We start from the raw sequence: 23,375 nt of genomic DNA, 5'->3' as shown, positions 1-23,375 counted from the left end.
TATACATACTCTTAAGACATCATTTTGATATACAGCATATATTATATTGATTTTCAAACTATTCAGTGCCTTACTAATATTATATATCAGAAACTTAAGGATTTATTTGCATCATTACACTTACAGTAAATGATTTCATATCAATGAGGCCATATTTTGCCTAGTTTATTTCCACCATTTAAATAGGCAATTATCCACTTAGATGAGCATTAACATGTATAGCCATATTTTTCTCATGAATATTTTCTTTCCCTTTCATAGTGATGACTAGAAGAGGGGCTGCAGTGGGATGACCGATGGGTGGGGGGACAGCAGTGAAGGAAAGAGTGCATGGGGTAAAGGTGAGAGAGCCAGATGGCTAGGATGGAGAACTGAGGCTGGAATGACTGGCATCTGAGGAGGAGCAACAAAAGTTGGCTGATTCCCAGGACAAAGCCTTGGTCCTACTGGTCCTACTGAGATCTGAGGTAACGATGTTCTGGTGAGAGCTGGGACTTGGGACAGAAACTGTTGGTGTGGTTGAAGCACTTTAAAGGTTCCTGCAGCTGCAGCTGCTGCCGTGGCTGCAGCAGCTGCTGCATGCTGCTGCAAAACAGTATGGTGGATAGCGGTTACAGAGGTAGAACACAAGGGCTGCTGCAAAGGCAGAGGCTGCAGAGGTGTGCTAGGGGGTGGGAGGGCAGCTGGAGGAAAAGTGAATTTGACCTTGTTGGCCAGCATGCTCGGTGGAATGATGTGCTGGTAGACTTCACATGGTAGATTTTTGAACTTGTCATGGTTTTCTATTGGAATCAATAATGCTTGTTCTGGTAAAGCTAACGGAGCCAGGATCTGCTCTGTTGTTACAAAGGTATGGCCACTGACATGTGCTTCTTTGAATGGTAATGGTGGTTGTGCATTAAGGATGCCTGAATTAAAACACAGCCACTCAGTTGATGCCTCATTCATCTTTACTTGTGGAAGGGCCTCAGCCAGTTCATAATGACAAAGGTATGATTTAGGTTGTGACTGTCTAAAGTTCCTTTCAGTACTAGGCACCTTGAAAGGAATTTGCTTCTCATTAATATTTGTATTCTCACTTCTTTCTTTGTGTTCAAGCAAGGTACTGTCCACTTCTTCTTTTGTTGGGGCACTAGCTATGTAGACTGATGTGGTGGGTTCATTGGAAATCTCTGACAATTCACCAGAAGTGGTCTCCATTACCACCTGCTCAGTTTCACCATTGGTTTCAGAAGGAAGGGGACTGCTAGCGGACAAAGCCAGTTTATTTTCTACTTGGTCCATTTGTTCTGAGTTCCTTTTGACATTTGCAGTTTCTTGTGGTTTTATTTCCTCTTTTCTGTCTTCACTTATTATTTCATCCTGGTGATGTAAGGAAGAATTACCTTTCCTGGGATAATCTGTCTTCTCTTTGAGTTCCAAAGCTTCAAAACTGGTGTGGAATCTACTTTTTCTCCTCCGTTTCCTTTTAGGTTTACAAGGAGCAGAAGCATGGGTTGGCCTCAAAAATTCTTCTGGTAGATAGTTTTGTTGATCTAAACTTTCATCTGAAGAATAAGAATATGAATGTTGTCTACGTTTTTGATGGCATCTTTCTGATTCATTAATGAGAGAATTATAACCTCTTTTAACTGCCTGGTTCTGACTCATGCATTTAATTTCATTTTGAAGAACTAGGCATCTGTGATCTTGACTACAGCTGGACGTTTTGGCTTTCCAACTACAGTAAGTTCTGGAGTATGTTAAATTATGTTTCACAGAATGTATAATTGTTGAATTGGATTGTCCATTTAAAACAACTGAGCTCTTTTTATGGTGGTTTTTAGAACTGATAATAATATTCTTATTATTATTGTATTCAGTGATCTGGGTTTTACACATTTCTTCATTTTCACTTAAGTATATGGATGCTGATTTGGGCCTTTTATCAGGTAATTGCTGTGAGTCCAATAATTGCTCTGTAGCTAAATACTGTTTTTCTGAAATTGTTTCCAGTAGATTTTTCCTAGTTTTATCAGTGTAACTATGTTCTCTTTCCCTTTTGAAATAAGTTTCTGATTCTTTGGTTTTCTTTCCATAATTATCGTGACATAACTTTCTTCTTTTTTTCTTTCTTCCACTTTTATGGAACCAGAGTTCATGAGTATCTTTCAATCTTATTTTGTTGTATTTGCCACCAAGAACATCCTGTTTTATCTGATTTTTAGTAAAAGTATATTTTTTTGTTTTTCTGATCCTACAGGAAATATTTTTATACCTCTGACTCATACTCTCATTTTTTCCAGAATCACAGCTATTGGAGAGCGTATCATCAGCCAAAAGAGGAGTGACTTGGGTATATCCATTTCTGCTACCTCCAATTTCATGATCAGTAAGTCCTGTCACAGTTGTGTCCTTGCAATCTAAAACTGGTCTCTTGCAAATGTCTTCTCCCTTCTGATAAGAAGAAGGATCATTTAAGGGCAGCTTATTTTTATCTAGATTGTTGTTTAATTTAGTGGACTTGAAGTCAAAACAGAGAGGATTACAGCTATAGGAAATTGATGGTTGAGTAGTTGTGTAAATCAGCATTTCTGATGGCCACTGAAGAACTGTGGATCCATCTTTGTTAAGTACGGGTACAAATGGTTCACATGGTCTTTTATATAAATCCATTTTTTTATGTAGGGTTATATTATCCTCTTCAGAATTTAAAGGGGCCAAAATGTCAGGGCTGTGATTTTTATATTCAGCTTCAATTGTGGATGCATCATTGTCCTTAACACTTTCTTCTATGGTAGCTTGCAAAGACAAGCAGTCATTAGCCATATCAAGAACTATGGATTTATTTCCTAGCAAGTCAGAAGTGTTACCACTTACAGGTATGTCTTCATTAATAATAACATCCTCCAGTGGAATTTGATCTGCTAAAGGGACTGAATTTTGACAATTATCTGCATCAGATGATGAAGGGAGTTGAAACTGGCAAAACGGAGGTAATAGTAATGTATCTTTTTCACTAGAAACTTCTTTCATCTCTTGAGTTTGAGCAGTTTTTTTGTCAGTGCACCTTCCTTCTGGTGGATTAAAAGAATTAGCTTTCTCTTCAGAACTCAAAAGCACATCTGTTGATGAAGAGAGTTGAAGATGACAAGCGCCGGGCACAAATCTACTTTTTCTGCTAAATCCTTTTTCCACAGAGGCATCATCATTGTATTCAGAGAAGGCTGCAGCTGAGGACTCCAGCTTCACCGATGCTTTCTTTGGAAATGCAAAAGAAAAGCCAATTTTGTGTCTGTGAATCCCCTGGGCTTGATCTCCAAGTTGGCTCTTTTTGGCGGTATAAGTTTTCACGCTTTCTGGATCTGTAGCAACAGTGGTAACACCTTTAGCATTCTCTTGGCTATGAATCAAAGTACATTTGAAATCTTCTTGGTTATTAACTGAATCCACAACAACTCTTTGGGAAATTTCATTACAATTTTCTCTCACAGTAACAGTTGTTGACTTGAACATAGGGCCACTTCCAGGAGCACTACAAAAAGAAACAAAAGTGTGTTTTCATAAAAGACACTTGAGGAAAAATACTCAAACACTTACAACTTAGAAATGTCAGCGTAAGATTTTTTGCAAGTTTTAAAATCTTTGTAAGATAATTACTTTCATGTAGTGCAATTGCCTTCCATAGAACTACAGTTTAATTTAGTTATTGGATATTGTTTGGGATAACTTGGAGATGATGTCGTGAAGTTACTTTTATAGCTATTAACAGCAACGGTCAAAGACATTTCTATGCTCTCAGCCAGTGTTTCCAGACCAAGAATTTTTTTACCCCCATGGCCTCTTCAGTGAGATTTTAGAATACAAAACTCTCTAAAATAAAATTACTTTTAATTCACAAATACTCAACATCATTGATCTCATATGGAGAATATGAAGGAAGTTAAAGAAAAACTCTCAGTCATGATGTAAGCAGGGCTGGGAATTCATTTCAACAATTCAATTCAGACAGTGTTCACTGAGCAACTACCACAGGCCAGGTGATATGTTCAATGAGAGCTCTGAGTCTTTTGGAATGGTTGTTTGTAATATTTAAAAATTATCCTGAAGTTATCCATTATATCATTATATAGAGTGAATATAGGAAAAGACTATACTTACGATGTGGTTTCCATTTATTTGGAATTACAGTATACCATAAATAGTGAGCTCTTATTAAAAGAATGATACTGTCCAGCACATAAACAAAGAACTACCTAAGTATCATCTTTACCCCAAAAGAATTATGCTGTGCAGAATTTTCCATGCTTTTCTAAAAAGTTAGTTTCTCAGAAGTTATAAATGGTCCAAATTTTTTTAATCGAATAATTTCTTCAATATCTAACACAGTGGACTGTTTTATTACCTTGTTTGATATTAAGAAGCAACACTACTTAATTTACACCTCATTAGAGGCACCAAATTACTGGGAAAATCATGTGTCTGGGGGAGCAGTGTAATGTGAAATATTTATGTATGCTAAGAAAAGTAATTTAGATAAGAAGTTTTGCTTCTTTTGTATATATCTTATACTCAGCTCTACTTCTCTTAATATATTAGACTTTACATTTGCAAATGAATTAAATTACACAGGTCCGAGATAATATGAAATGTAAACTTGCACTTGTATAACTTTTCATTTTTTACTACACAGAATAAAAATATCTGGTTGGTATAATTCAACAGAGGTTATGTTTGATATTAACAGTACACTATAGGGTTCAAGATATGTTTGAATTTTATTTTGACTTTTCTAAAGCTGACATCTCAAACAATGTTTTGATATGTCAATATCCCCTAACATTATTCTGTATAAAATAAATTTGGCATAAAATAGCTTTGTTTTAAACAATAATCAGACAGGCCTATTTAATGGGGGGGGTAACTTAAGGGTGGCTGTCTTTTCATAACATTGCCCTGGCCTGAATTTTTAAGTTCTGATTTATAACATTATAGGTGCTCTCTGTTAGAAGCAGGTCAAAGTGTAAGAGTTGTCAAGTTTTAATAGTCCAGTTAGAGTTCATTCACAGTGAAACTAATTTCAACCTACCTCTGACATGCATAGGGCCTTCCTGACCTTTATATATTAAGACTACATATGGAGCAAGGAACCTCTCTTTTTCACTCCATATGTGTTCTAAAGACCATTGCAAATAAAAGTTCTCCAAATTTTCAATGAAAAAATAAGTTCCTCCTAAAACTTCATTTCTAACAAAGGCTATGAGATGGTGCTTTGGTCTCTTCTTCAATCAAATGGTTTTTTTTCATTTGTTTTGTTTTTTGCGGTACGCGGGCCTCTCACTGTTGTGGCCTCTCCCATTGCGGAGCACAGGCTCCGGACGTGCAGGCTCAAGTGGCCATGACTCACGGGCCTAGCCGCTCCACGGCATGTGGGATCCTCCCGGACTGGGGCACGAACCCACATCCCTTGAATCGGCAGGCAGACTCTCAACCACTGTGGCACCAGGGAAGCCCAATCAAATGTTTTGAATTTCACCAAGAAATATAATAGCTTTCAACTAAGATAGCTTAAAGAGAAGAATAATGTAAAATTAATTTTTTTACAAACTAAAATTATAGTAATTTGGCTTTTTATTGAAATGCGCATTAAACAGGTGTTTGCATAAAACTCAATTTCAATTTACTGTTTACTGCTCACAGAAAGCCATGAAAATGTGAGCGTCTTATTCTGGGTACAGAAATAGATAGATTTGTGCCCTTTATTCAGTTCCTTTTTCTTGTTGTCATGTTTAAAGAAAACTTAACATTTTACTGTAGACTCACCATACAGTTTCCTTTCTTAGCTCGGCCAGCTTGTGCAGGCGTTGGAGTGCCTTTTCCTGTTTTCTTTCATCTTTCCTGGATTTAGATGCTACATTTCGAGCAAATTCCCTTTGTTTTAGTTCTTTGAGTCTCTATTAAAAAATACAAAAATAATTAACAGTATTTAGGTCTATGGCAATGTCAAAGTTACTATTGTTGTTGTTGGAATTTTCCAGTACATCAGCTTTGATCTCATCTAAGGAAAACACAGCATTTGTGACCATCCACTTCTAACAAAATATTTTCTTGCACTTTTGGCTTGTAAAAAATGCCAAAACATATTATTACACTATATCAAAAGATATACCTATACCCTGGTAAATTGGAAAGGAAAAATTTCTTCTTTACTTATTGATTGTTTCCTGCCAAGGTTCTCTGCCTAATTTATTTATTTATTTATTTATTTATTATTATTATTTTTTTTTGTATTTTTTTAAAATTTTTTGCTTTATAACAAATTTAATCAGTTATACATATACATATGTTTCCATATCCCCTCCCTTTTGCGTCTCCCTCCCACCCTCCCTATCCCACCCCTCCAGGCGGTCACAAAGCACCGAGCTGATCTCCCTGTGCTCTGCAGCTGCTTCCCACTAGCTATCTACCTTACGTTTGGTAGTGTATATATGTCCATGCCGCTCTTTCACTTTGTCACAGCTTACCCTTCCCCCTCCCCATATCCTCAAGTCCATTCTCTAGTAGGTCTGTGTCTTTATTCCTGTCTTACCCCTAGGTTCTTCATGACATTTTTTTTTCTTAAATTCCATATATATGTGTTAGCATACATTATTTGTCTTTCTCTTTCTGACTTACTTCACTCTGTATGACAGACTCTAGGTCCATCCACCTCATTACAAATAGCTCAATTTCATTTCTTTTTATGGCTGAGTAATATTCCATTGTATATATGTGCCACATCTTCTTTACCCATTCATCCGATGATGGACACTTAGGTTGTTTCCATCTCTGGGCTATTGTAAATAGGGCTGCTATGAACATTTTGGTACATGTCTCTTTTTGAATTATGGTTTTCTCAGGGTATATGCCTAGTAGTGGGATTGCTGGGTCATATGGTAGTTCTATTTGTAGTTTTTTAAGGAACCTCCATACCGTTCTCCATAGCGGCTGTACCAATTCACATTCCCACCAGCAGTGCAAGAGTGTTCCCTTTTTTCCACACCCTCTCCAGCATTTATTGTTTCTAGATTTTTTGATGATGGCCATTCTGACTGGTGTGAGATGATATCTCATTGTAGTTTTGATTTGCATTTCTCTAATGAGTAAAGATGTTGAGCATCCTTTCATGTGTTTGTTGGCAGTCTGTATATCTTCTGTGGAGAAATGTCTGTTTAGATCTTCTGCCCATTTTTGGATTGGGTTGTTTGTTTTTTTGTTATTGAGCTGCATGAGCTGCTTATAAATTTTGGAGATTAATCCTTTGTCAGTTGCTTCATTTGCAAATATTTCCCCCATTCTGAGGGTTGTCTTTTGGTCTTGTTTATGGTTTCCTTTGCTGTGCAAAAGCTTTGAAGTATCATTAGGTCCCATGTGTTTATTTTTGTCTTTATTTCCATTTCTCTAGGAGATGGGTCAAAAAGGATCTTGCTGTGATTTATGTCATAGAGTGTTCTGCCTATGTTTTCCTCTAAGAGTTTGATAGTTTCTGGCCTTACATTTAGGTCTTTAGTCCATTTTGAGCTTATTTTTGTGTATGGTGTTAGGGAATGATCTAATCTCATACTGTTACATGTCCCTATCCAGTTTTCCCAGCACCACTTATTGAAGAGACTGTCCTTTCTCCACTGTACATTCCTGCCTCCTTTATCAAAGATAAGGTGACCATATGTCCGTGGGTTTAACTCTGGGCTTTCTCTCCTGTTCCATTGATCTATCTTTCTGTTTTTGTGCCAGTACCATACTGTCTTGATTACTGTAGCTTTGTAGTATAGTCTGAAGTCAGGGAGCCTGATTCCTCCAGCTCCATTTTTCGTTCTCAAGATTGCTTTGGCTATTCGGGGTCTTATGTGTTTCCATACAAATTGTGAAATTTTTTGTTCTAGTTCTGTGAAAAATGCCAGTGGTAGTTTGATAGGGGTTGCATTGAATCTGTAGATTGCTTTGGGTAGTAGAGTCATTTTCACAATGTTGATTCTTCCAATCCAAGAACATGGTACATCTCTCCAACTATGTGTATCATCTTTAATTTCTTTCATCAGTGTCTTATAATTTTCTGCATACAGGTCTTTTGTCTCCTTAGGTAGGTTTATTCCTAGGTATTTTATTCTTTTTGTTGCAATGGTAAATGGGAGTGTTTCCTTGATTTCACTTTCAGATTTTTCATCATTAGTATATAGGACTGCCAGAGATTTCTGTGCATTAATTTTGTATCCTGCAACTTTACCAAATTCATTGATTAACTCTAGTAGTTCTCTGGTACCATCTTTAGGATTCTCTATGTATAGTATCATTTCATTTGCAAACAGTGACAGCTTTACTTCTTCTTTTCCGATTTGGATTCCTTTTATTTCCTTTTCTTCTCTGATTGCTGTGGCTAAAACTTCCAAAACTAGGTTGAATAAGAGTGGTGAGAGTGGGCAACCTTGTCTTGTTCCTGATCTTAGTGGAAATGGTTTCAGTTTTTCACCATTGAGGACGATGCTGGCTGTGGGTTTGTCATATATGGCCTTTATTATGTTGAGGAAAGTTCCCTCTATGCCTACTTTCTGCAGGGTTTTTATCATAAATGGATGTTGAATTTTGTCGAAAGCTTTCTCTGCATCTATTGAGAGGATCATATGGTTTTTCTCCTTCAATTTGTTAATAAGGTGTATCACGTTGATTGATTTGCGTATATTGAAGAATCCTTGCATTCCTGAAATAAACCCCACTTGATCATGGTGTATGATCCTTTGAATGTGCTGTTGGATTCTGTTTGCTAGTATTTTGTTGAGGATTTTTGCATCTATGTTCATCAGTGATATTGGCCTGTAGTTTTCTTTCTTTGTGACATCCTTGTCTGGTTTTGGTATCAAGGTGATGGTGGCCTCGTAGAATGAGTTTGGGAGTGTTCCTCCCTCTGCTATATTTTGGAAGAGTTTGAGAAGGATAGGTGTTAGCTCTTCTCTAAATGCTTGATAGAATTCGCCTGTGAAGCCATCTGGTCCTGGGCTTTTGTTTGTTGGAAGATTTTTTATCACAGTTTCAATTTCAGTGCTTGTGATTGGTCTATTCATATTTTCTATTTCTTCCTGATTCAGTCTTGGCAGGTTGTGCATTTCTAAGAATTTGTCCATTTCTTCCAGGTTGTCCATTTAATTGGCATAGAGTTGCTTGTAGTAATCTCTCATGATCTTTTGTATTTCTGCAGTGTCAGTTGTTACTTCTCCTTTTTCATTTGTAATTCTATTGATTTGAGTCTTCTCCCTTTTTTTCTTGATGAGTCTGGCTATGGTTTATCAATTTTGTTTATCTTCTCAAAGAACCAACTTTTAGTTTTATTGATCTTTGCTATCGTTTCCTTCATTTCTTTTTCATTTATTTCTGATCTGATTTTTATGATTTCTTTCCTTCTGCTAACTTTGGGATGTTTTTGTTCTTCTTTCTCTAATTGCTTTAGGTGCAAGTTTAGGTTGTTTATTCGAGATGTTTCCTGTTTCTTAAGGTGGGATTGTATTGCTATAAACTTCCCTCTTAGAACTGTTTTTGCTGCATCCCATAGGTTTTGGGTCGTCGTGTCTCCATTGTCATTTGTTTCTAGGTATTTTTTAATTTCCTCTTTGATTTCTTCAGTGATCACTTCGTTATTAAGTAGTGTATTGTTTAGCCTCCATGTGTTTGTATTTTTTACAGCTCTTTTCCTGTAATTGATATCTAGTCTCATAGCATTGTGTTCGGAAAAGATACTTGATACAATTTCAATTTTCTTAAATTTACCAAGGCTTGATTTGTGACCCAAGATATGATCTATCCTGGAGAATGTTCCATGAGCACTTGAGAAAAATGTGTATTCTGTTGTTTTTGGATGGAATGTCCTATAAATATCAATTAAGTCCATCTTGTTTAATGTATCATTTAAAGCTTGTGTGTCCTTATTTATTTTCATTTTGGATGATCTGTCCATTGGTGAAAGTGGGGTGTTAAAGTCCCCTACTATGAGTGTGTTACTGTCGATTTCTCCTTTTATGGCTGTTAGTATTTGCCTTATGTATTGAGGTGCTCCTATGTTGGGTGCATAAATATTTACAATTGTTATATCTTCGTCTTGGATCGATCCCTTGATCATTATGTAGTGTCCTTCTTTGTCTCTTCTAGTAGTCTTTATTTTAAAGTCTATTTTGTCTGATATGAGAATTGCTACTCCAGCTTTCTTTTGGTTTCCATTTGCATGGAATATCTTTTTCCATCCCCTTACTTTCAGTCTGTATGTGTCTCTAGGTCTGAAGTGGGTCTCTTGTAGACAGCATATATATGGGTCTTGTTTTTGTATCCATTCAGCCAATCTGTATCTTTTGGTGGGAGCATTTAGTCCATTTACATTTAAGGTAATTATCGATATGTATGTTCCTATTCCCATTTTCTTAATTGTTTTTGGTTCGTTATTGTAGGTCTTTTCCTTCTGTTGTGTTTCTTGCCTAGAGAAGTTCCTTTAGCATTTGTTGTAAAGCTGGTTTGGTGGTGCTGAACTCTCTCAGCTTTTGCTTGTCTGTAAAGGTTTTAATTTCTCCATCAAATCTGAATGAGATCCTTGCTGGGTAGAGTAATCTTGGTTGCAGGTTTTTCTCCTTCATCACTTTAATTATGTCCTGCCACTCCCTTCTGGCTTGTAGAGTTTCTGCTGAGAGATCAGCTGTTATACTGATGGGGATTCCCTTGTGTGTTATTTGTTGTTTTTGCCTTGCTGCTTTAATAGGATTTCTTTGTGTTTAATTTTTGACAGTTTGATTAATATGTGTCTTGGCGTATTTCTCCTTGGATTTATACTGAATGGGACTCTCTGTGCCTCCTGGTCTTGATAAACTATTTCCTTTCCCATATTAGGGAAGTTTTCAAACTATAGTCTTTTCAAATATTTTCTCAGTCCCTTTCTTTTTCTCTTCTTCTTCTGGAACCCCTATCATTTGAATGTTGGTGCGTTTAATGTTGTCCCAGAGGTCTCTGAGACTGTCCTCTGTTCTTTTCATTCTTTTTTCTTTATTTTGCTCTGCATCAGTTATTTCCACTATTTTATCTTCCACCTCACTTATCCGTTCTTCTGCCTCAGTTATTCTGCTATTGATCCCATCTAGAGTATTTTTTATTTCATTTATTGTGTTTTTAATCGATGCTTGATTCATCTTTAGTTCTTCTAGGTCCTTGTTAACTGTTTCTTGCATTTTGTCTATTCTATTTCCAAGATTTTGGATCTAGGAAATAGAATCTTGGATCATCTTTACCATCATTATTCTGTATTCTTTTTCTGGTAGACAGCCTATTACCTCTTCATTTGTTAGATCTGGTGAGTTTTTATCTTGCTCCTTCTCCTGCTGTGTGTTTTTGTGTCTTCTCATTTTGTTTATGTTACTGTGTTTGGGGTCTCCTTTTTGCAGGCTGCAGGTTCGTAGTTCCCGTTGTTTTTGGTGTCTGTCCCCAGTGGCTAAGGTTGGTTTAGTGGGTTGTGTAGGCTTCCTGGTGGAGGGGACTAGTGCCTGTGTTCTGATGGATGAGGCTGGATCTTGTCTTTCTTGTGGGCAGGTCCACGTCTGGTGGTGTGTTTTGGGGTGTCTGCAGACTTTTTATGATTTTAGGCCACCTCTCTGCTAATGGGTGGCGTTGTGTTCCTGTCTTGCTAGTTGTTTGGCATAGGGTGTCCAGCACTGTAGCTTGCTGGTCGTTGAGTGAAGCTGCGTGCTGGTGTTGAGATGGAGATCTCTGGAAGATTTTTGCCGTTTGATATTATGTGGAGCTGGGAGGTCTCTTGTGGACCAGTGTCCTGAAGTTGGCTCTCCCACCTCAGAGGCACAGCACTGACTCCTGGCTCCTCAATTTGGGATGATGTGTTGTCTATTCATGTATTCCACAGATGCAGGGTACATCAAGTTGATTGTGGAGCTTTAGTCCGCTGCTTCTGAGGCTGCTGGGAGAGGTTTCCCTTTCTCTTCTTTGTTCTCACAGCTCCTGGGTCTCAGCTTTGGATTTGGCCCCGCCTCTACGTGTAGGTCGCTGGAGGGCGTCTGTTCTTCTCTCAGACAGGACAGGGTTAAAGGAGCAGCCTCTTCGGGGACTCTGGCTCACTCAGGCCGGGCGGGAGGGAGGGGCACGGATTGCGGGGTGAGCCTGCAGCTGCAGAGGTCAGCGTGACGTTGCACCAGCCCAAGGCGCGCCGTGCGTTCTCCCAGGGAAGCCGCCCCTGGATCCCGGGACCCCGGCAGTGGTGGGCTGCACAGGCTCCCGGAAGGGCGGTGTGGGCAGTGACCTGCGCTCGCACACAGGCTTCTTGGTGGCGGCAGCAGCAGCCCCAGCGTCCCACGCCCGTCACTGGGCTCCGCGCTTTCAGTCGCGACTCGCCCCCGTCTGTGGAGCCCCTTTAAGCAGCGCTCTTAATCCCCTCTCCTCGCGCACCAGGAAACCAAGAGGGAAGAAAAAGTCTCTTGCCTCTTAGGCAGCTCCAGAGTTTTCCCGGACTCCCTGCCGGCTAGCTGTGGCACATTAGCCCCCTTCACGCTGAGTTCTCGCCGCCAGCCCCAGTCCTCTCCCTGCGCTCTGACCAAAGCCCGAGCCTCAGCTTCCAGCGCTGCGTGCCCCGGCGGGCGAGCAGACAAGCCTCTCGGGCTGGTGAGTGTCGCTCGGCACCGATCCTCTGTGTGGGGATCTCTCCGCTTTGCCCTACCCAGGTATGTGGGGAGTTTCTTGCCTTTTGGGAGGTCTGGGGTCTTCTGCCAGCGTTCAATAGGTGTTCTGTAGGAGTTGTTCCACGTGTAGCTGTATTTCTGGTGTATCCATGGGGTCTCTGCCTAATTTAGATGAAGTGTTGGAGTCTTATAAACCCCTAATTTTTAAATAAATTCAATTAAGCTTCTGTATTTCAGTTATATATGATAAATTCCATCATATTTTGATGTGCTCTATATTAGAAAGGTGTCTGATCCTTTTCATATTTTTTTAAGAGTAAATGTCTTATGTTAATCCATAAGGCAAATGCCCTCTACTAATGTGATTTAAAATAATCCCTCCTCTCAAATACCAGGCATATTTCCCAAGTAATTCAAGATCTGGGAAGAAAATTAAGTGTCTTTGTGTAAATTCTTTTTATATTGAGCATATGTTTCATCTATATTAAAGGAGCTCAGTTTGGGGGCTGAAGGCCAGAAAAAGAACATGTCAACTTGAATAGAATTGATAAATAGCCACATATGTAGCATGATTTAAGATACACCAAAGTGGTCCCATGCCCCAAATATTTTCACTATAGTCTTTCACAGAGAGAGTATATAGTCATTAAAAATGATTAAAGTACTGTTTTTTTTCTCATGGAGCTCATGTTGTTATGCAATCGTGATACATCAGAGTCTTAGAATGGGACTTTATGAGAATAAAACATATACTAATCACATTTTTATGAAGTGGTTGAACAAAATCTTAATAAATGCCTTATGTGTGTACACTGATTTATACCAGGGTCTTAGAACAATGTCTGATCTATAAAAGACTACTCAGTAAATATTTGTTGATTTATGTAGGATCACTTAGATCCTCCAAATTAAGTATTTTCCTACTACAAAAATAGTTACGCTAGGGAATTCCCTGGTGGTCCAGTGGTTAGGACTCTATGCTTTCACTGGCAAGGGCTCGGGTTCAATATCTGGTCAGGGAACTAAGATCCCACAAGCTGTGCAGCACCGCCAAAAAAAAAAAAAGTCATGCTAATGAAATAATATTAGATTCTTGGTCAACCTAGATTGTGTCTGCTCAATTTCTCCTATATAGAACCATAACTTAAACTTCAAATGATCTCTAATACTTTAATTAATGGGATTTATATAAGGTATATATACATATATATGCATATATATGTATGAGATTACTCTAGAATATTTATTTTAACATAACACAAAGATATTTTGAGATCATTTACATTGACATATTTGTGAAGGAGTTTATTTAGAGTTGAATTTAAATAAAAGATAACCCATGTCATAAATAGCTAAATTGTACTAGTATTTCATAGAAAGTAAAACTTTGACATATATCATTGCATATATCATTGCATCATAACAATTAAATGCAGCTACAATTTTATAATACATATTAAATTATTTGTTATTAAAAATATGTAGAATTAGAGATACTATGGCAAGAAAATTTTAATTCTAGATTTTAAATATTCATAGCCTTGGTCATCTCTATTTCCTAAAATCTTGAAATCATATCAAGACTCATTTAACAACTTATTGATCACCAGCAACAGTCATTCTGTTAAATGGCTGGGATATTTTTCAAAGAGTAAAGAAAATGTTTTTACTTTTATCTGGTGTGTGTCTTTGTGTCTGTGACTATATGTGTGGGCAAGTGTCTGTGAGTGTATGTTTATATGCATTTTACAGAAATAGGGAGAAAAGACACACAGGAAGAGATAATGGCAATCAGTGGTTGAGGTATTCTTATTGTGCCATACGAGGACAGAACAGGGGTGGCCCAACAATCTCCAGATAGGCTACCTGGGGAAAGTCACATCTGATCTGGGTCTTAAAGGATATAAAAGAGCATGAAGAAGAAGGGTTGGATGTTGGAAGTGAGAGGATATTTGGGGGAAAAAAAGACAGTTTTGTATAAACATAGAAATAAAAGCATGCATACTCTAAAAGAAAAATGCACGATGTAAAGAAGGATGGCTAGAGCAGAGTGTATTTGTGGAAGTAATGAGAATTGATGAATTATGGGATCCAACCAAATCATGGGGAACCCTGTCTATCATATGACTAAATGTGACTGTAGGAAACATTGAAGGAGCTAAACAATGCAGTGCCACAGTAGGACTTTTATTTTATTAAGATTCTTTTGGCGTCAGTATGCATGAAACATTGCCATGGAACAAGATTAAAGACAAAGCAACCAATAAATAGAATATTACAATGAACCAGGTAAGAAACAATAAAAGCTTTTTCTAAGGGAGTTGCAGTGGAGAGGAAAAGTAAAATTAGTGATTTATTGGATGTGCATAATTGAGTGACCTAAAGGATATGCATTACCTTTACTGAGAAATACCACCTGCCACTGTAAGAAACATATTCAATCAAGAGAGGGTTTGGGTTAGGAGGAGGATGCTGACAGAGAATTTGAAAGGAAATAGAAGATAAATTCTCTAAAATAAACATTTAAAAGAATCAAAATGTCAAGTAAAATAAAGCAAGAAAGTTGCAATACTAATAAAAGAACTAACATTCAAAGATTTTTTTAAAATTCTATTTTTAAATGGGCCTCTCACTGTTGAGGCCTCTCCCGTGGTGGAGCACAGGCTCCGGACGTGCAGGCTCAGCAGCCATGGCTTACGGGCCCAGCCGCTCCGTGGCATGTGGGATCTTCCCGGACCGGGGCACGAATCCGTGTCCCCTGCATCGGCAGGCGGACTCTCAATCACTGTGCCACCAGGGAAGACCTAAATAGTGATATTTTAAGAAGCAGACATAATTTTTTTCCTACTAGATTCTTTGGGTAATTGGAGACAACAATCAAGAAAGATAGACTTGACTGTTTTAAATAAAATTTTTAGAATAAATGTTAATTTCTATTATATAAATATGCATATATATGCAAGTTAAAAGTACAGTGCTTCTAACAAAAAGCTAAGCTTTTCTAAAGCAAGTATATGAAACGCCAAGAATTTCACTATTTACTGTTTCAAATTAACCATTATGATTTGACCTAATCCATTTCCACTGACATAATAGTTAAAAAGCAAGGAGTCTGTCAATTATCAAGTGCCAGTAATGTTGTATTATCTGTGATATAACCGAGTGATTGATATGGTGGGAATCGGCCCCTAAATGATGATTTAGGGACATGTGTACATTTATTTATTAATTTTTAATTTTATTGGAGTATAGTCAACTTACAATGTTGTGTTAGTTTCAGGTGTACAGCAAAGTGAAGAATGCAAATGTTGTTTTAGTCTTGTAGAGGTTGTCAAGAAGCACCAAACTACATTCAAGTGTTCCTATTGATCTCAATCTCCCTCTATGCACACATAATTTTCTTATCTCAGTGACAGACTTCCGGATACCAAGGTAACTAAACTTGACTAACATTTAGGGACTATTTAGTTGCAGAGATTATAAGCCTGGTCAAATACTCTGGTCAGTTTTAGGATAAAATTTATCAGTCTTTATATCATTGCTTGCATTTTTCTGCAGAAAAATAAAGTCCTACATCATATTTTATATCAAGTAGAGTTATTTTGAAAGGCAAAAAATAGAAACCAAGTAAATTCTTTTGAGAATGCCAAATGGAAAGAAAACTTAAGTTCCACACAAATGAATATACAAGATAATACCTGTGAGGCTCATGGAAATATCAACACTATTTCAAAAGCTTCCTCAACAATTTACTGAGAATCACTCAAAAGAAATTCTTAGTGATAAATGTCAAGACAAGAATGACAGTCAGCAAGAATTAGAAAATTAAAAGTACGTTAAAAGGAAATTGTGTGGCCTAGCTACTGCATTGCAAAACAAATTATAATGTACGCTCACATATAATTCAATGTATACTTTGAAAATATGCAATAAGGAATGAAAAAACAAAGAATCAATATTCTTTGGTTATGACACCATTTCAGAGGGTCCACTCTACTTTCCCACTGATTTACTTCTCTTAGTCTATAGTGAAACAGAATGTCACAAGGGCAACACAGGTCATTAATCCTCAGATATGGTCTCAGGAAAACCCATTGAGTTGGATGGTTGGGAAAGTTATAATGATCCTAGCCTCAGGTTAATGGTGGTGTTCAGACAGTGGCAAGGGTTTATTCAATGTAAAAAAGAGAGATGGAGAAAAAGAGAGAGAGAGAGAAAGATACCATTTAAATAACACATCAGTTTGTGTTTAAACATTTAGGTAAATTACATCATTTTACAATTGCAAACAAAACTTTTATGAACATTCTTATATCTGTATATTGTACACCTGTCTAGTCTAATTACACTCAAAAGACAGGCTCCTACAAGAAAAACTGCTAGAATAAAAGATAAACATGCACTTTTTTGATGTTTTCCAAACTGCTATTCATAGTTTTATACCATCATTTCACTTTTCCCAAAGGTATATTGGGAATATACACAATATTGGGTAGCATCCCTGCTAAATTTGTTTAATTGACAGTCAATACGTGATATATCATTAATGTTTTGCCTATTATTCATTTGTTTACTAGGAAGCAGAAACATTTTTACATATGTATTGGTCACCTGTATTTCTTCATTTAGAATTAATATTGTTCCTTAAAATTTATTAAGCAATATTGCATACATTACTTTGACTCTGAAAATAAGCATGTGAGCAAATAGGTCTAGCATTATTGTCCATACTCAGAGATGACAAAACTGAAGTTAAGTAAGTTTTAGACTTGTTCAGAGTTGCGTACAAGTGGTAGAACCAGACTGGAATCAGGATTTCCAGGAACGCTTCCTGTGACTTATCTCTTATATTTACTCTTCTATATGTTATTCAAGCTTTCTAACTCTTTAGGACAGGCTTATTGGGACATGATACAGATTTTCATTTGTCTTTCAGCCAATACTCCTTGAGTGTCCATTACTTGTCAGCTGCTATTCTAAGCACAGTTGATATATCTGTGACAAAGGAGGAAAAATCTCTGTTTGTTTCATGAAATTTTCACCATAGTTGAGAGAAATGGACATTAAAACATGTAAATAAGTTGTATAGTATAGTAGATAGTGAAAAGTGCTGTGGATGAAGTGAATTTAAGCTGAGGGTGCAGGAAGTAAGGGGAGGGATAGCAATTTCAAATAGAGTGATTAGGTAAGGTTTTTTATTAGGCTTATTTTCTATTTCTGTTTAACAAATTACCATAAACTTAGCAGCTTTCAACAGCACACATTATTATCTCACAGTTTCTGTAAGTCAGTATGCCTGTTCTTTGCTCAGTCAAGGTGCTGGCCAGGATTTTTTCTCATCTGGAGGCTTGTCTTGGAAAAAATCAACTCACAATCTCCCTAAGGTTGTTGGTAGAGTTTATTTCCTTCTGGTTGTAGGATTGAGAGCTGAAGCTTCCTACTGATTGTCAGCCAGGACTACTCTCTGAGTGCCCAATCTGCCAGCAACAGAAATCAACACTGTGCCCCCAATATGGCACCATCCCCAGGTGTGATCAGCCATTGCCTGGTGGCAGGTTGATTACGATGGAGAGCTTCCTTGAAAAAAGAAAAAAAAAAAGGCAGTGTTTTGTTCTTCCTGAAATAAACCTTTACTCTGGATGTGAACTTAACTTCCCTCCATGCAACACTTCTATCAAAACTACAATCTATGGACTTACCCACTGCCATTTCTACCATCATGATACTCCACATTTACGATCATTGTTCTGATCAAGGAACTCACTTCACAGCAAAAAAAGAAAAATGTGGAAATGGGCCCATTCTCACGGAATTCATTGGTCTTACCATGTTCTCTATCATTCTGAAGTAGCTGGTTTGATAGAATGGTAGAATGACCTTTGGACGACTCAGTTATACCTCCAACTAGGTGGCAATACCTAGCAGGGCTGGAGCAAAGTTCTCTAGGAGGCGGTATATGCTCTGAATTAGTGTCCAATATATGACGCTATTTTTTCTCATAAACAGGATAGAAGGGTTCAAACATCCAGGGGTGGCAACTGAGGTGGCACCATTCACTATTACCCCTAGTGGTCCACTAGCAAAATTTTTGCTTTCTGTACCCACAACCTTATGCTTTTCTGACCTAGAAGTCTTAGTTCCAAATTGCAGAAAAATTCCACCAGGAGACACATCAAGTATTCCACTGAGTTGGAAGTTATATCTGCTACCTTGCTGCTTTGGGCTTCTTATGCCACTGAATCAATAGACAATGAAGGGAGGTGCTGTGCTAGATGAGATGATTGATCCTGATTACCAAGGAAACAATGAACTGGTAGCCACAGTGGAGGTAAGGAAGATTATGTCTGGAATACAGGAGATCCCTTTGGTGTCTCTTAGAGTTATCATGCTCTGTAATTAAAGTCAATGGAAAAACTACAATCCAATTCAGGCAGTATTACTAATGGCCCAGACCCCTCAGGAATGAAGGTTTGAGTCACTTCATCATGGAAAGAACCATGACCAGCTAAGGTGCTTGCTGCGGACAAAGAGAATGAGTAGTAGAATAAAGCAGTAATAAATACCAACTATGACCACAACTAGTTATAGAAATGAGAACTGTAATTGTCATGGGTAGTTCTTCCTCATTTAATTATGAAAAAAATTATATATTTTCTTTTGTCTCTTATTCTCTTATCATATATGATGTGTTGAATTTACATCATAGTATTTAAGTGACAGGATATCAAAGAGAAGAGTGAACATCACGCAACAACTTTGTATCCTTTTCTGGGGAGCAAGTCAGTGTATTTTCAATTGTATACAGGATAGTTGTATCATGTTAGGAAGCATATCACCTGTTGTTGTCTTTTTTTGGAGATTGAGTATAGTTTAAGGAGACATCTATGCATGCCAAATTGATGAGAGACACACTTATGATGGTTAACTGTATGTGTCAACTTGCCTAGGCCACAATACCCAGATATTTGGGCAAACACCAGACAACATGTCACTGTAAAGGAATTTTTTAGATGAGAGTAATATTTAAATCAGTAGATTTTAGATACTAATCTCATCTAAGATCATTTTTAGATGAGACTAACATTAAATCAGATGAGTAAGCAGGTTTACTCCTTAAATCCTAGTAAAGCAGATTACTCTCCATAATGTGGGTGGGCCTCATTCAATCTGTTGAAGGCCTTAACAGATGAGACAAGTCCCTCAGGAAAAAAGAATTATACCTCCAGACAGCCTTTGGACTTGAGACTGCAACATCAACTCTTTCTTGGGTTTCCAATCTGGCAGTCTGCCCTGCAGATTTTGTACTTGTCAGCTCCCACAATGTGTGAGCCAATTCTTGAAAACAAGTCAACAGATAGAGAGATAAACAGACAGATTGATAACAGATAAATAGATAAATAAATATTCTATTATCTCTGTTTCTCTGGAGAACTCTGGTTAATACAGGTTTTCACCAGAAGATGGGTATCTAGTTATGATGTTTGTGGTGAACAATGCAAATTGCCTTCACATTATCAATTACATCCTTCTAATTCATTAGTAGAATTCCAGTTTGGGGGGGTGGGGTGGGCAGAAAGATATTCAATTAAAATAATAAAAATTTCAGCCTCCCTGTAATAAGAGTGGATATGTGACACAGACCTCACTAATTGAATTGTAAGCAGGTGTCTCTGAGGAGGATATGCCTACAAAAAAATAAACCTCATTAAAGAAAAATTCTTTATGTTTTTTTAGCCATGTTTTCCATTTCCTACCCATGTGTAATTGGGAGTCTTAGGTGGGAAGCAACCATCTTTCAATCGTAAGGTTGTCAGCTTGGCAGAGAAGGCCTAGATACTAAAGATAGCAAAGCAAAAAATGAAAAGATCCCCATTCCCAATAGCATCATTGAATTACTGCATTATTCTAGGACTGATTACCTATGTAGTTTGGAAAAAAATAAATAAAAGCCAACTTTATCTGAGTTTACTTTTATTTGCTGCTGAGTGTAATCTTGGCTTATATACCTACTTACTAGATGTGTGACTGGATAATTAACAACAAATTCTTAGAACCTTGTTTCCTCAGATGAAGATGCTGATGATATATAAAGTTTCTTCGAGTTTTTGCACCCTAAGATTGATGCTTTCAATGTCATCTTTTAAGATGGAGTTAGTTTTTACTAAATAAAATATGTATTTAGAACATTAATAATAATTACCTTCTTAAATGTTTTCTCTACTACAAGTAAATCCATTACTCCTTTGAATTGGTCCAATACTTCTGTTCCTATTTTCATATATCTTAGTAAGTTAATATGTTACCCACTATTACTGTTTCCACAGGCTAAAAATTTCCTTTAAATTCCCAATGGTTGTTTCTATCAAGAACTGCTTTCAGTGATTTTTGAAAAATCTAAGTATGCTTTCTATCTTAGACAGCAATATCTTCAAAGAATTACAACTAAATCACCATCTCTATTTCTTGAATCAATTTAACTCTCTTGGAAGACAATATGCACTGGGTTCTATTAGAATGTTAGCAAATATATTTCTTCAGGGAAGGTTGTTATTCAAGTGAATGGTATCACACTTCAATGTGTAATTTCCTTCTAGTCATTATTTAATCAATGGCTTTATGCTGAGTGAATCTGTGGAAGATTCTTTTTTAAATTTCTTTTCCCATTACTATCATGAATGTGTATCATTTGGACTTTTCTCTTGGCAGCTTTAAAAGCATCTAATCTCTTAATGGCATATCAGATCTGAACAATATCTTTCCCCAAGGCCTCTCATTCTTTAGATTCCATTAACTCAAGTTTCTTTTTGTGGACAAAAAAACTCATTCTAGTTCTAATATAAAAGTCTTTGCAATCTGTATGTGTTATGTCTAAAACTGATTTTCCAACCATTCAGTTCATTTTCTTAAGTGCTGGATCAGAAGTGTCTCATGCATTTTAAGTGCTCATGAATGCCTCTCAAATTGAATTGGCACAAGATGGCAGTGATTAACTTCCTCATACAATAGGAAGCTTTGAAAATTTGCTAACAAAAATCTTACTAAGATCTTTAGTATACAGGGAAAGCAATGGAAACTTGAGTCTAAGAAATATTGATACTTCTATTTAAAAAAACATACAAACAACTTGAGTGGCCTAAAGTGAAGAATAGTTAAGAATTATGGTTCAATTTTATAAGGAAATACTATGCAGCTACTACCAATAATGTTAAGAGTTTAAAATATTAGGGATATTGTTGTATTATAATGCTAGTTTTAAAAATAACATGCTAATAATTTTATAATATAATTAAATGTATCTGCATCTATAGAAATAGACTAAAAATGCTAGAAAATACACAAATGTCAATGAATATTTCTCTTCATAAGGTAAAATCAGAAGAATTATACTTTTGTTTTCCATTATATGGTATTTTTCCATTTTTTTCTTACTAGCATGTTTTACTTTGAGAAGAGATTTTTAAATTTCAATTTGAAATATAAAAATTAGATATATTTTAAAACTGGAACAAAAATTACCATTGTATGGCTCTTCCTATCACACATTCATATTTATGGCCTAATAAATAACTAGACTGTTCCAAATACTTCCAAGCTCTCTAAACATGTATAAGTAAATCCTTATAGACAATACAAAGGGATAGAATAAATCTGGTGAATTTTTTCACACATGATCTTTAACAACATGGAATGATTGTGGGTTGGTTAATATTTTAATCATCTTTTTGTCATAAGTATAGTGGGAAAATAATATACAGGGACAATAGTAGTCAAAGTCTATGAGAAATATAATATCACATTATATAGAAATAGATATATTCTTTTTCTCTCTCAAAATTATCTTTATATATGTAATTATGAATGAGTTATCATGTATATGTAATGAAATAACGAGTAATGGATTAGCAAACATCTTCTCTATAGAGTAATTTAACCTTGGTGTAACTTATAGCTGTTTCTTAGGCATGTAATAAAGATGGAATATTAGTTGTGTTATTAGGCAATTTTGCTTATGACTGAAAATAACTCCTCTTTTGCAAACTGCATTTGGGCTGGGAAGAGTGTGAAGGATTTATTAATACTTGGTGGGAAGCCCTAACTCGTGACTTCCCTGAGTGCAAACTAGGTTTGTCCCTTGTCAGGACCATAGACGTTATACTCACAGAACATTTTGCAAGATATAATTGCTCCTATTTGTGAGATAAGACAAACTTCTAAGCCACAGTGGCTCCCACATCCATCCTTGTGATCTCGTCTCTTGGCAACTAAATTGTAAGTTGAAATGCCAAGGGAAAGACCCCCTGAACTGTTGTGGGAACGTAAGGACTCCTGCTGGAGAGAAAAAAATCTTGTGTGTGATGCTGGCCTATAACTTTCTAAGTGAATTCTAATGTTGAATAATCATTCAGAGATGCACATGTGGCAGGAAGGGCCAGGTCAAGGTGAGCTGTGTCCTCTAGGCACTGAGACCAGAGCTGGGCATGGTGATGATGCAGACCTTCATCCTGGAGGCTGCTGGAATTCTGCTTCACACCTTGAGAACATGGAGATCTTGACACAGGCAGCCAAGAGCCAGAAGAGCAAACATGAATGTGATATTTGAGCATTTGGAATGAAATCAGCCTAGGGAGTCTGAAGGGGAGGGATCTATGAAACCAGAAATGAGCACTGGCCATAATTAGATCATCAGAAGAAACATTACAGGAATGT

General features: G+C 36.9%; 1 protein-coding gene across 1 annotated transcript in view; it reads right to left on the bottom strand.

The window, feature by feature from the left end:
* Nucleotides 1-238: 238 nt before the first annotated feature.
* Nucleotides 239-23,375, bottom strand: part of ZNF804A (zinc finger protein 804A) — a gene marked incomplete at its 5' end in the record, with an annotated part of 294,760 nt that continues 271,623 nt past the window's right edge. The window contains 2 exons of the mRNA XM_081242785.1: nucleotides 239-3,514; nucleotides 5,803-5,933. Coding sequence (XP_081098911.1) covers nucleotides 268-3,514; nucleotides 5,803-5,933 — 3,378 coding nt within the window. The 3' untranslated portion in view covers nucleotides 239-267. The remainder of the gene's footprint in view (nucleotides 3,515-5,802; nucleotides 5,934-23,375) is intronic.

This window comes from Mesoplodon bidens (genome assembly GCF_964165515.1).
Source record: "Mesoplodon bidens genome assembly, chromosome: 8".
NCBI lineage: Eukaryota > Metazoa > Chordata > Mammalia > Artiodactyla > Ziphiidae > Mesoplodon > Mesoplodon bidens.
The sequence above is the reverse complement of the archived record's forward strand: the minus strand, read 5'-3'. Positions and strand labels throughout refer to the sequence as shown.